The 14,771-nt window shown below is 36.0% G+C and overlaps 1 protein-coding gene across 1 annotated transcript in view; it reads right to left on the reverse strand.

The window, feature by feature from the left end:
- The window catches only part of CCDC178 (coiled-coil domain containing 178), a 174,821-nt gene that overhangs the window by 125,934 nt on the left and 34,116 nt on the right, over positions 1-14,771 (reverse strand). The window contains exons 12-14 of the mRNA XM_080578410.1: positions 10,733-10,916; positions 5,945-6,007; positions 1,808-1,969 (exon numbers count right to left, since the gene is read on the reverse strand). Of these exons, the coding sequence (XP_080434536.1) occupies positions 1,808-1,969; positions 5,945-6,007; positions 10,733-10,916 (409 nt within the window). The remainder of the gene's footprint in view (positions 1-1,807; positions 1,970-5,944; positions 6,008-10,732; positions 10,917-14,771) is intronic.

Raw genomic sequence — 14,771 nt, forward strand, 5'->3', positions numbered from 1 at the left:
CTTGAAATTACCAGTATCTTTCACACATCATTCACATACAAATCTGCTTGGGCAAACTCTGTTTCCAGGCTTTTAACACAGAAGCAAATACATAGCCATAGAGGATGATATATAACTTACACCACGCCTCTCTAGGTTTCAAAGAAACTAATGATGTGATCTTTGTCACATTGTTTCTACTTAGGTTTAGTTGGGGAAGGGCTAACAATATTAGTCACTGCCATTAATGCGTTGTTTTGAAAATACTATTAACTATTAGAGGAATCTTTTTTCTTCTCTTTTTTTCTTTTTTTTTTAATTTTTCAATTTGACTTATTAAACCTGAATCAAAAATAAACTATCACATAATTCATTATCTGAACTAAAACTATTCAACATTCTCCGTTGTATCTCCAAAAGCACCGAAGTATTGCTACATGCAGAGTATATCAAGAAACCTGCAAATAGAATAACAATAAAAACTGGAGAAGAAGATCTCCAGTAGCAAGCTATTTACTTATTTGAGTCAGATAACTCAACCATAAACCTACAGACTGATGCTGCAACAGCTTCACATAGATGAAGAAGCAGAAACTCTTCTGTCTGGGCTTTGACCCAAAATAAAAAATCCTGTATTTAAACTAAATAGGTTCAAAAGATGTTGACCTTTCTTGATTGTGAGAATGATATGGAAGATGTATATGGATTACAGAAAACTCCAACTTCAGTTCCGGACAAAAACCATCAATAGCTAGTTTTGCTTAGTGTTGATTTTGAAACAAAAATGAAGGTATTTTGCTTTTTATTTTTTTGACAGTAATGCCCTCCTCTTTCAGATACTTCAGAAATAAATCCGTTTACACTGATTATTGCATTTTCAGGTTCAGGTACATAAAACACTTATTTCCTTTGCCCCTTTTGAAAGGGATGCCATCCAGAGGGACCAGGACAGGCTTTATGGGAGGTGGGTCTATGTGAATCTGATTAAGTTCAACAAGGCCAAGTTCAAGGTTCTGAACCTGAGTCAGGACAATCCCAGACATGAATACAGGCTGGGCAATGAGTGGATTGATAACAACCCTGCAGAGAAGGAGTTGGGGGTATTGGTGAACAAAAATCTGCATATGAGCTGGCAATGTACTTTGCAGCCCAGAAAGCCAGCCATATCCTGGGCTGCATCAAAAGAGGCATGACCAGCAGGTTGAGGGAGGTGACTCTGCCCTTCTACTCTGTTCTTGTGAGACCCCACACGGAGTGCTGCATTCAGCTCTGAGGCCCCCAGCACAAAAAGGACATGGAAGTATTAGAACAAGTCCAGAGGAGGGCCACAAGGATGATCAGAGGACTGGAGCACCTCTCCTACAAAGAGAGACTGAGAGACCTGGGGGTGTTCAGCTTGGAGAAGAGAAGGCTCTAGACCTTATTGAGGCCTTCTGGTACCTAAAGGAGTCCTACAGGAAAGACGGGAAAGGGATTTTTTAATCAGGGAGTGTTGTGATAGGGGTAATGTTTTAAAATGAAAAGAAGGTACATTTAGATGAGGTATAAGGAGTAAATTCTTCACTCGGAGGGTGGTGAGGCACTGGCACAGGCTGCCCAGAGAAGCTGTGGATGCCCCATCCCTGGAGGTGTTCAAGGCCAGGCTGGATGGCGCATTGGGCAACCTGGTCTGGTGGGAGGTGTCCCTGCCCATGGCAGGGGGGTTTGAACTCAATGATCTTTAATGGTCCCTGTGAACGTCAGTTTCCTCTTATTTATTTTTATTTTTAATAAATAATACCACAAATTAAATTACACTACCAAATGGTCCAGAATTTACCACTTTTACCTCATGGTTTTCTTTAAATAAATTTTTACTTCCTTTAAACTTTGTTTCTAGATCAGCTACTTCTCTCTCTTTCTCTCCTATCGTCTTCATATCTTCTTCTCTTTTCCTCAGTTTCTCTTTTCTCTTTTCCTCTAGCTCACCATATATTGTTTCAATCCTGGCCTGTTTATTAAAATACATACACAATTTGCTATCAGTATGAAATCAGAAGCAGAAGTTAAACATGAAAAATCTGAATCTGAAAGAACATTCATACTGTCAAGTGAATACTATAAATAGACAAAAAAATGCATATACAAAAATAAGTTAACAAATACATCATAAGGTGGTTAGAAATGTCTTCAGAATGAAGGAAAAGTTGGCCTTTATGTCATCATATGCATAGGAAAGGTTGAATAGCCAGCACAACTGTCAAACAAACACAGCAGAGGAATCAGCAAGGAATATTATGAAATGCAAATATTACACTGACGCAGACAATGAATTTACAGTAATACTTAACCAAACAGTAGAATAGAATTCCATAAAAGATGGATTAAAATTCCAAATACTAGTGCCAAGAGCAAAAATCTTTTCCAATGGGAAATTTTATCACCATAGGCATGTTCTTAGATTAAAAAAAAAAAATAAAAATGAGAGGGAGAGAGAATGAAGACAATGAAGAGTGGAAAAGAAAAAAAAAAAAAGACAAAATAAATGAACACCCTTCAATGATTGGAAATACAAAATACAACAACCAGCTTACATTCACCTCAACTTTCTCCCTGCCAGGGAAATAAAGAAAGAGAAAGAAAGAGAAGTGTTATGTACCAGCAGACATGTTCTTCAGGAAGTGCAGGCAGGCATTACATACATTTTCAATTTCTAATACACCAAATTCACCATCACTTGAACTCAAATAATTATTTATCTGTCTAGCACTGAGTGAACTTGTAATACATATATAACATTATATTATATACAAGTGGAATGAAACTGGTACCATTTTGATTTCCTTTCACCTGTAGAACCAGAATGAAAGATGACAGGAAGATTATTGAAAAGAAGGCTGGGAATGACCATACACGGCTTAATCTTTTTGAAGTGTTGTGTTAGGTGGTAAATAACTCCTTCTTCTAGTTTTAAATCATAGTCTACAAACATATTTATCCTTACTGGGAGTGTTTTAAGCAGCAAATCCAGGAGAATTTCTGAACTCCTATAGAATGGCACTACATTAGGTGAAGTTATGGATAAAGTTCCAGATGACAACATGACTGGTAGATGGAATGGACAAGCTTCGCAGAAAACCATTAGCATTTCAGGAGCTCTGGTGTTTTACACTCAGATGGCATTAGGGGATTCCTTCTAGTTATCTTAGAACAGACCCTCATCTAAACAGCTGTGCGCTTGTACAGTCAGTAGTTAATGACAGCTTTTGCTTCTTCAACAGCCTTTCACATCATAATTTTGTCCTATTAGTAAGAAAAATATGCTTGGGATCAAGGATATGAAGTTCGTCTAACCCAGAAAAATGAAGCTTTGAAAAAAATAGAAAAAATCATTTCAGTAGAAAAAGAACTTAAAAATCTCCTTAAAAGAATTATAAGATATTTCTAAAGATGAACCTCTTCATTCTGAAAACACATGGACTGCAATGACAAAAGCAGTTCTGAGAAACAAATTTATTTCCCATTAGGGAAGTGTTCTGTTCCCATCTGCAGAAGGAAAGAAGTGGGCTAGAATTGCCACTGAGCGGCCTTTGCAAGAAACAAGAGAGAAGAAGATTTTTAATTCCAACAAACAATCAAAATTATTAATTCAAAAAAAAAAAGTAAGAAAGATGTTTGGAAGCACCAAATCAAACCTGTCACGCTGCAACAGTCAGACCTAGAAGCATTCCCTTCAGCCTTCTCTGAAGCAAAGCTTGTGAATCAGAGGGAAGTTGGACATCAAAGACAAGTACATATGGCAGAGACCTTGTGCAACACGTGGCTTGGAAGAGAAGCATTCAGCACTTCCTGCTAATGTCAGGGATGAACAGGAACTGCAAAATCTCTCTTAGAGACTGTCTTTCTAGAAGTGCAAGACATAGATACTAGATTCTGCTATTGAGCTCTTGAAAGTTTGAAGTCACAAAGTGGAAAAGAACAGGCTTTGTAACAGAAGAAAGGTGGTGACTGTAAATATACACAAGCAAATAAAAAAAGGATCAGACCTCTCAAACAAATAAAATGGAACCAAAAGTCTCAGAAGGAGTTATGGTCATCACAGTAAATTCAGTGTTCATTTCTAAAGAAGAAAAGCCTACAAGACCTCTCAGATTACATCTCTCCTGTCTGAGACAACTGTAAAAGAAGGCAAAGAGAGTCTCTGAGCTAAGAAGACTTGCAATAAAGGACTGCAATGCCTCCATACAGTTCTGGCTATGTTCTTTAGATCAGAATCTACACACGTGGATCAAAATCCAACATCAGAACACTCACAGCATGTGAATATTCATTTCAGGATGAGCAGCAAGGATCAATGGAACCAAATTACCCTGTATCTCACAATAGTGAGGGTGTGAATATTAATACTAGACATATTTTTCACAGAAGTATTACAAGTCTCCTTCTTAGGAAGGAAGAGATGGATCTCAGTGGCATTCATTTACCATCTATGAAAAGGCTCTCAGGATATTCTATCTACTTCTGTGCTAAATGTGCATCACAGGAGATCTTTTCCAGTATCAAAGTGATCTCGGATAAGAAAAAATTGACTAATTGTGCTCCTTAGCTGCTATCAAGTTTAACTAAGAATAAGGCAATTCTTGTACTGCTTGCAAGGGATTTGATTCAGCTTGTTTAGGGTGGTTCAAGTTTGGTAAGATCATTATCGCTGTATCCCATCTCCTTACAGGAGGTACCCAACTGTAATTGGTAATATACTGCTTTCTGTTCTCGTCAGCATGATGCACCAATGGCAAGGACAATACCAACAGCCAGTTGGCATTTGGCAATTTTTGTCTGTATCATGAAGGTCTCTGCGTTATTGGATTGCAACTTTGAAAGAAACATTGATTTTCATCTTCTTGCATAATAGGGGATCATGTAGTGGGCTCAGAAATGTTTCTCAGACTATCAGATATCTGACAGAAACTAGAGCTTGATTCTGATAACCCCATCTTAAGGCCTTCTGTCTCTTGCTGGTGACACTCAATGCAGAAATTTAGGATTTCTTCAGAAAATAGTCCTGGAGTTTCCACTCTGTGTCTTTCTCAAGGCTTTAAGACTTTATAGTTACCACAACACATTTAATATGACCATTATGCATGCTCTCACAGGAGACACCTGAAGGAATCAATTTGCCAAAGGATGGAAATAGATGGAATATCCTTTTTGGTGATGCCATTATTGGGATTTCAGTCAGAAAAGCTGAAGAAGTATCAAGACTTGCCTGAGGATTGTTGAAGAGCATCACCGAAGTCCAGAGAAAAATAAATTCTTTACTATGAGATTGGTGAGGCAGTGGCACAGGCTGCCCAGAGAAGCTGTGGATGCCCCATCCCTGGAGGTGTTCAAGGCCAGGCTGGATGGGGCTTTGGGCAACCTGGTCTGGCAGGAGGTAGCCGGGCCCATGGCAGGGGAGTTAGAACTAGGGGATCTTTAAGGTCCCTGCTAATTCAAACAGTTCTATGATTCTATGATCATAGTATAAAAAGTAATACAAGCATGTTTTGTGTGAATTCAGCAGTTCACACCAGAAGAATATAAAATGGTGTTAAGGCAGCCTGTTTTATATATGTATGTGTCAATATAAGGTATAGTAAGAGTCTGATTGCACTTGAAACTGAAGTAAGAAAGACATACAAATTCAAATTATAGTATTGCTGCATACATATATTATTACTGAAAGTTTTGGTGTTTTTTTTTTTCTTTTCCTAGCGAACTGGAAATTATTGTGAATAACTAGGTTAAAACTAAAATATTCCATGTTTTCATAAGTATTAAAATTTTCCTAGCTGGAAACAAAAAACAGCAAACATTGTTACTTAGCAAAACCTATTAGCTTCCTATTTGAATTGGTCAGAAGTTACTCTAAGCTAATTTATGGTAGGAAGTAAAAAGAATGCAGAAGAATTTAGATTTGAAGTAAACCAGTTACTGTCGTGTTTACCTGAATAACTTTCCAAACTTCTTTTCCATCTTGAATTTCTTTTTTAAGATTCCACTCCAAATTCTTGAAAAAAAAAACCAAAAACATATACAACACATAAGAAAACAAATTAATGGACAACAGCAACGAAAATTTAACACTAACATCACAGTAAGGATGACTACAACTTTTAAATTTTCTCTCAAGTATCACAAAATTATGTAAAAAAGGAAATTACAACACCAACTCATGCACAATAGGTAAATAAATATAGATTATACTATACAAAAAACAACAATATTTTCTTAATTTGAATAAATATAAAAATAATGTAATTTAATTTTGGTCCCTTAAGATAATTAAATGTGTGAAGGAGCTGAATGAGTTGGCTTACCTAAATGGCTATTGAATATCAAATGCTAAAATTTAAAAATATCTCAGTGCCTTCTGTATTTTATATGATGGAACTTTTTTTTTTTTTTTTTGTAATTTCTACTAAAAATCTGAACATGTTTTAGCCCTTTCTTATATGAACATCCTACTCACACCACTTCTAGGATTACAGTTATATAGAAAATTATTATAGATTGCACATTGAAAACCTCTAGTTTAATGTGTCAGATTAGTAGACGATCATAACTATACCTGATTACAATCTAAGTCAAATTCTAATTAGGGCTTTCTGTTTTCTTTTTTAAGTGAGTTAAGGGACTGAAAAACTGATTACTTAAGCAAAACTAGGTGCAACATGGCCAATAGTAAAGTAAGAAACAGACTCAATCACATCTATTGAAATGTACTTGAAGATGTTTTATTCACATCCACATCCGTGTCTGCATTACAGAAATGCATATGCCATCTATACTCAGAGAGGGAAGTTCTTGCATAAGCAAGTCATAAGCATTTCCTAGATGCCACACAAATAGCAAAATACAGAAGCAGGTGACAAACAACCCCATTTATTCTCAAACCCCAAATCCCAAAGATTATTAGAAACTTCAAGGGTATTGAAGACAGGGATACCAGTGTTCATGTGGAAAGCACAATTGCAAGGAAATCATTTAATCAATGAGTAGAAGCTTTTTTTCTCCAGATGAAAGTTCATACATTTGCTCCATGGAAAACTCTGAGCAACAACCTGTACCCATGGCCCTACATTTCCCCTCACATATGCTTATAGGTTGTCTGAATCTAAATCTACTTAGTCTACTAGGTGGAGTGTAGCTCCAAAACCCAGCATCATTTAAATGACTAATAATAACACTTGGTAATTGTGTGAATATATTCTTCAGTCTGTTCAGTAGCCCATGGAAACAGATTAACTGGTGGTTACAGACAGACACTTTTATCAGACACACCAAGGGGTGATTGGTCTAACAAAATATCAGCAGAGACCAGTCAGTCAAATTATATAAATAGAAATTGCACCTTTATTTATATGACCGTATTCAAAATTCATCACTGTTCAACTGTTTCTTAGACAGAGAGGTATCTTAGCTTCTGTGCACTCTATTCTCACTAAACTAGCAACTTTTAGCTTGCATTTAACTCTTGCAACTGGCCACCTTCCCTGTGTGTCTTCATGTGTATATGTATGCTTTTAAATTATTATAACCACAGTGCTTTTGCTAAGTTACAGTAACTGAGACTAACTATAGCAACATTAAAGCTGATAAGAGAATGATCATTCTGTAACTGTTAGTAATGGAGGTATTCAACAACAAGGGTACTGAATCTACATGAGTGGTGCTGGAAAGCTATCTTGTCACTGGAGATGGGACCATTAGCAATGGCTTAATGTAGAAGTCATGACAACACATACAAAATGAAATTCTCTTACCATAAACGTATAACATTGAGATACATTTCTCACTGACTACTTGCCCAGGATACCAACACTATTTATGACTTGAGAAGGGACATTAAGGAACAACATTCTGGAAATATCAGAAAGAAAATCAACACTACCAAACAGAAGAGAAGCTATTAGCAGCCTGACTGTATCTTCCAAAATTTGAAATTATGTCTAAAAGAAGGAAAACAGAAAAGAACCTGAGCTTTGCCAATTTAAATCTAAAAATAATGTTGCACAACTAAGAGTTTTTAGAAAACCTACAAAGAACATTAGAACTAGTAACGAGTCTTTTTCCAAACACATCTGAGTAGGAAGGCTGCTAGAGACAATATAAAACCAACAGATGATCAAAAGCACTGACAGACAGATTTGAACATGAAGCATTCAAAATATGATAGGAAAAAAGCCCAAATCCCAAATCAAATAAAACATTTAAAGCCCTAATAGGCAAACTGATAACATGTATTATTATGAAAAATATATATATATATGTCTGCCACATGGAGAATTTAATGCAGGAGAGGAATCAGCATGACTGGGAAGTGGTGCCACAAAGTCATCAATTTTCTGAAGAATGTAACAAGTATGTGGAAAAGAGCGTCTGGTGATACTGTCTACTTGGACTCCTAACTGGTATTTCACAAAGTATTATATGAATGACTCCATAAGAAATCAGTCCTCACATGAATATATAATGCATTCAAAGATAGAAGACATACAGTAGAAATAAATCATCAGTTTTCACAGTATCAGAGCTACACTTGGGTCCTGCAAGTATCCATGCAGGATCCTGTGGTTTCCAATTTATTCAGACACAATAAGGAAAATAGGTTATTTTGCGGAATGACTTAGTAAAACCATCTGGATTTTGTTTACAGTAGACAAAATTCAATGAAGGTAAATGTAGATTTGTACATTAGGTCAGAGTATTTTTTTTTTTAATATATAAGACTGGATTCTGAGGTGGCTGGTAATCAAACAGGAAAAAAATCATGAAAGTAAAACAGACAGTTCCACGACACTGTGAATAAAATTCTCCACTGCATTTAAAAGAATAAATGTAATGTTAAGAACTATTAATAAAAGGAAAGACAACAAAACAGGGATCATCTTTATACCACTGTATATGCCATTGTGTGACTACTTATTCTATGCAGTTCTAGTCCTGCTTTCTTCCCCCATAATAATAGAACTGGAAAAGATACAAAGCAAATAGAATGATGACAGATATGGGGCAGTTTTCATTCATGAAACAAGTTAACGGATCAGGAGTTTTCAGCCTGAAAAAGAGCAAGAAAATAATAAAAGTAATGTGTGACAAGTAGAAAGTAAATATGCAATGACTGACCATTACTTCTTTGAAAATAAGAACCATGGCCTTACACAGATAGGATATCCAAGGCAGGAAAAAAAAAATTAATTCATCACACAACATTTGACAAAGCTGTTGAAGACTTTATCACAAAATATCATGGATTTAAAAAAAAAATAAAAATGTAACTGAAAATTATAGCCAAATGATAAGACAAATTAAGACAAAAAAGACAAAGGGCAGCAAATAAACAGGGGCTTTGCCTGAAACCCTTCTAAAGTGCTGATTTCTTAGACTAACTTTTATCATTCCCTAAATAACCATTAGAAAAATAAAATAAGAAGAAAGAAGAAGCAAAATAGACTCCCCTGCCTGTGCAGTTGAACATCCAATTATGTAAAAAATTCAGCACACAGCACTGAGAATGTAGAGAAAATGGTGCTTGTGAAATTTATATACAAACTACACAGAGCAAATTTACCATTAAAACATATGGCCGCAGAAAAGCATAATATACCAAAAAGACAATTTATAGGACAAAACTACATAGTGCAAATTCAGGTATTGTCTGCAGTATACATTTAATCCAAGAGAAGACAACCTGGCACAGTGCAAGGCCTTAACAGCTCTGAGGTTCTCTAGACTATGTTTTACATTTATTTCACTTTGGCTCTAGAAGCCTTTTAACTGATTCTGTTTTAAATCACATTCAACAATTCCTCTTTTCTTTTTAGAAGCAGAGTCTGGTACTTGGATGTCCTGTTACCTTTGGCAAGAACTTAGGTGAAGAGGAAGGCAGGAAAAACGTGGAGTGCCTAGTATGCCAATGCATACTATAAACTGGAAAATACTATGATGTCCTTAATTTTACTGATTAAAAGTTAGGAAATCTTAAAATTATTACAGAAAATAAAACTGTAAAGGTCTTTTCTTCCAGGCAATCTATACTATACATACAGTAGAATGCTAATGAGGAATATACGAAACACTCTGGCATAAAAAGACTCTTGAAAATTCCTCTGATTATTTCTTTTCTGTACTTCTGAATGCTGAATTTTACACTTTTCAATAACACTACGGATATATACAATGTTATTTATTAGGAATTATGTAATGTGAAAAAACAGAAAACACTTCTCAGTCTTGTAAGCCTTCACAGTCGTGTCAAGGCTTGTGGATGAATTTCATAAGGATGAATTTCAATTTCAGTTCTAGATAACTAATGACATCCAAATGATAATTAAATATTTTCATTTGCAATGTTTGCATTTACTAATGAATAAAATTGTATTGACTTAAAAATACTTCTAATCGTGTAGTTACAAAAGAACAATATGGTTATTTGTTATTATTCGTGTTGAATCACTAACAAAATCTTAGTAGTCTTTAATATTTGTCAACTTTAATTTTTAGCCTGTCGTTAACGCATGACCATTTAGTAACCAATTTATTTTCTTTTCCAGAGACTATTATTTTCCACATTTTCAAGTGTTTTAAAGTACATGGTAAAACCCAGAAATTTTACATTATTATTTCCTTAATATTAGGTTGCTTGCCCAATAATTCTATGTTACAAAGATATTTTTTTTTCTATTCTTCCAATTTAAAAATGAATTTAAATTAAAAAAAAAGAAATCACAACCTTGTAGGAGATTTTTTCTGCAGTTATTTCTGTTTGGATTTCCTCATACTTTGCTTTTTTTTCACTGTAAGACAGTTCAGTTTTACAGAGCTCTTCATTTAGTCTTTCTATTTGTTCTTCTGTCTTCTGTATGTGTTTGCAGATAGTTTGGACTTCTGACTGATATGTCTTCTTTTTTCTTGAACTGTTAAAATAAAACCGACATTATCTTACATAACCTTTTATAAAGTAAGGTAACTAAAAGGAAAACCCAGTATCAAATTGTAAAACGAAAATATTTGAAAATCAAAACCAAAAGCAGTATTTTACACCCTTTTATTTGATGCTGAATACATGAAGCTCTTCCTCAAAACTTTAAGCCTTCTTTATTCGTGAGTGTAAGCCCTGATTGCTCATTCATATCAAAGAATTATAACTACCCATTTTTTATTGTTTTCCTACACATCCATATTGTTAACCTTCATCATAGAATGACAGAATGTTTAAGGTTGGAAGTGACCTCTGGAGATCACCTGCTCTGACTCCCTGCTCAGGCAGGGCCACCCAAAGCAGGGTGCCCAGGCCCATGTCCAGGTGGCTTTTGAAGATCTCCAAGGAGGGAGATTCACAGCCTCTCTGGGCAACCTGTACCAGTACTCAGTTACCTACACAGTCAAAAAGTGTTTCCTGATATTCAGAGGGAAACTCCTGTGTTTTCATTTTTGCCCATGGCCTTGTGTCATCGCACTGGTCAGCACTGAAAAGAGCCTGGCTACGTTCTCATTGCGCCTTCCCATCATTTATTCATATACTTTAACGAGATCCACCACGGGCCTTCTCTTCTTCAGGCTGAATAGCCCCAGCTCTCTCAGCCCTTCATCACAGGAGATGTTCTCCAGTGCCTTCCTCATCTTCATGGCTGTACATTGGTCTCTCCCCAGTATGTCCAGGTCTTTCTTGTACTGGGGGTCCTAGAACTTGACCCAGCACACCAGGTGTGGCCTGACCAGCACTGAGCTTTGGGGATTGATTACCTCCCTGAACCTGCTGGCAACACTCCTAATGCAGCTCAGGATGCCATTAGCCTTCTTCATGGCTTGGACATATTGGTTTCTACCTGCTCTAATTTTACTAAGATAAAAGCTACTTAAATCTTCCCTTCTCTAAGATTATACAGAACAATTAAAGTGAGGTAAGGCAAGCACATATCCCCCCTCTTTTTTTTTCCTATTGAAAATATAAAGGTTGAATATGAATATACTGGAATGCACAGAGAAACAGCACAAAACAATTAAATTATGAGAAGGACAAAGATCATAGGAGACGTTGTTAGTTCATGTTGAACTTAGCATCCACCAGGAATCCTCACCAGCAAAGCTGCTTTCCAGCTGTGTGACCCCCTGCATGTTCTGGTGCCTCGGGTTGTTCCTTCCCATGTGCAGAACTTTCAGCTTCCCCTTGAACCTTATGATGCTCCTGTCAAACCATTTTTCCAGACTATCCATGCCCCTCTAGATAGCAGCACAACCCTCTGGTGGTGTGTTCTCTCAGTTTTGTATCATCTGGAGTCTTGCTGACGGTAAACTCTGCCCCATCATCCAGCTCACTAACGAAGATGTTAAAAAGGACTGGACCCAGTACTGACCCCCGAGCTACACTGCTTATTACTGGCATCCAGCTAGACTTCATGCCACTGATCACCACCCTCTGTGCCTGGCTATTCAACCAGTTTTCAGTTCACCTCACAGTCTGTCCACCCAGCCCATATATCAACAGCTTTTCTACGGGAGTATTATGAGAGGCAGTGTCAAGAGCCTTACTGATATCTAGGAAGAAAATATCCATGGCTCTCCCCTCATCTACCAGGCTGGTCGTTTCATCATAGTTTATCATGTTTGTCAAACATGACTTCCCTTTGGTGAATATATTCTGACTACTCCTGATGCTCTGGAGGTATACAAGAGACATGTAGACATAGCATTAAGGGACATGGTTTAGTGGTAGGACATGGTAGGTCTGGTTGATGTTTGGACTTGTTGTTCTTTGAGATCTTTTCCAACCTAAATGATTTGATGATTCTGTGATGTTCTTGTCTTTGTGAAATGTGCCTGGAAAATGGTTTCCAGGATTAGCTGCTCCATCACCTTCCCAGGGATCTAGGAAAAGCTATTAGCAAACACATCAGAAATGGATTAAAGGGTGTCCCCATCAAGTTCATGAGCAACAAGTTTAATCTTCTCTATGAAACAAGATCCTTACTAACAGAAACACTTTCCCTAATTTCTTCAGAAATTCTATAGCAACTTCGTAAAATGGAGCAATTCTACCCTAACGCAAAAGAACATACAAAAATCACAGTATATTCAGAAAGGAATGTGAAAAACAAAGCACAATTATATTCAGAATGTTTGTGGGAGGCTACAAAATGCTCAGACTATCACACTAATGATCTGACATGCAAAATATTTCCAATACAATGCAAGAGATTAATAGCAGATGAGAGAATTTAAAGGTTTCTGAGAATAAATATCCTATTTCCTTCATGACACTTAATGGCAAAACAACCAAGAGAACTATAGTTATTTATAGCCTTTAGTTAAAACACACCTTATTTAGCCAAGAACTCCAAGAAGATAAAAGATTTTCAATTTCTGTATTACCCAAATAAAAATCCATACTAACAACACTATTCCTTTCTGTTGTGCTTGTATTCAGTAGGATAAGGGGAACGTAACTTGTCTGAAATTTTAGTAAGGATTAGCAACTCTTTTTTCCCTAAGAATTAATACTTTTCATGCGAGGTTACTGGTCTTGAAACTAGGATTGAGAATATGCAAGGGTTCTATAAAAAAGCATTCCAGAAAATCCTTTTAAGAGTTAACTAATCATAGGAAAGCAATGTACATTGGGGATTGTGTTAGGCTGACTAAGAATCATGTTCTTCCACTAAAACATGATATATTTTAAAAGTTTGTTTGTTTGTTTTTCATGTGAATTAACACTTTTCTTTAAAAAATATTTAAAATTGAATAATATAGTCAGCTTCCTCTCATTGGTTCCTAGGACTAAACTACACAGCTGTCTAGAAAGGTATTTCCCCTTCAGAATGTCTTCAAATCATCCATTGAAGAAATAAATAGACTGAGTTTCTGGAGAGCTTCATTACTAGGAACTTGTAGTATTCACTGTCTGGGTCTGTGATCCAAACTTTAGCACGCATTTCTTGAACTCCTGAACATGTGGAAGGACACAATAATCATGACACACTCACAACAATACTAATTATATATGAAAAAGGTAATGTTCAAAAAAGATTAGTCAATGCAGTTGAAAATAATAAATTTGTAAAGGTACATAATGAACTTTTAATTCTAAAATGTTCTTACAATCCCAGTAGTAGTTCTGTGAATATCAGAACTCTAATGAAGCTTGGTTTCACACCCATTTGAGTCCCATGGTTGATTTGCTTGATTGTGTAAGGTGTGAGCTCCAACTTGGGAGCACTAATAGGGACGTGCACATACCTCCTTCTCTCTTTCATCTTTGTGTTTATACCCTGCCTCGCCTTTTTCCTACATCTCTTGTATAGAATTGTCGGGGTCTAGTAAGGAATGTTTTCATGCTGACAGGATGTCTGTATTCAACTCAGTTATCAATTTTTACAAAACTTGTGAGAATGTAATTATTTTCAAGAATTTTTCTTTTCAGCTGACTTTGCTGAAACTAGATAACAAGATTCAAAATTAGCAGGGGGATAAATAGCAGTGTGTCAGATACCTAAAAACAGCATACACCTGGTGTCCAGATGAAGAAGGAACTGAAAATTGGTTTTATTTTCAGTTATGTTATTAATGCACTTAGAATATTAAGCACAATATAGTTTAAAGTACAGCTATCTGGAATCAAGAAACTGAGGAGCTAAAAAAATACGTGCATAATGTCTAACAAGAACTCAAAGAAAGCAGAGAAATGTAGTATTTCAGATTCTATTTTATAAACATCATAAATAAAAAGAAATACAAATAAATTCTATAAAAGCTTTGCCAAAATGTTTTTAAGA

The sequence above is a fragment of the Anser brachyrhynchus genome (genome assembly GCF_964034855.1).
Source record: "Anser brachyrhynchus genome assembly, chromosome: 2".
NCBI lineage: Eukaryota > Metazoa > Chordata > Aves > Anseriformes > Anatidae > Anser > Anser brachyrhynchus.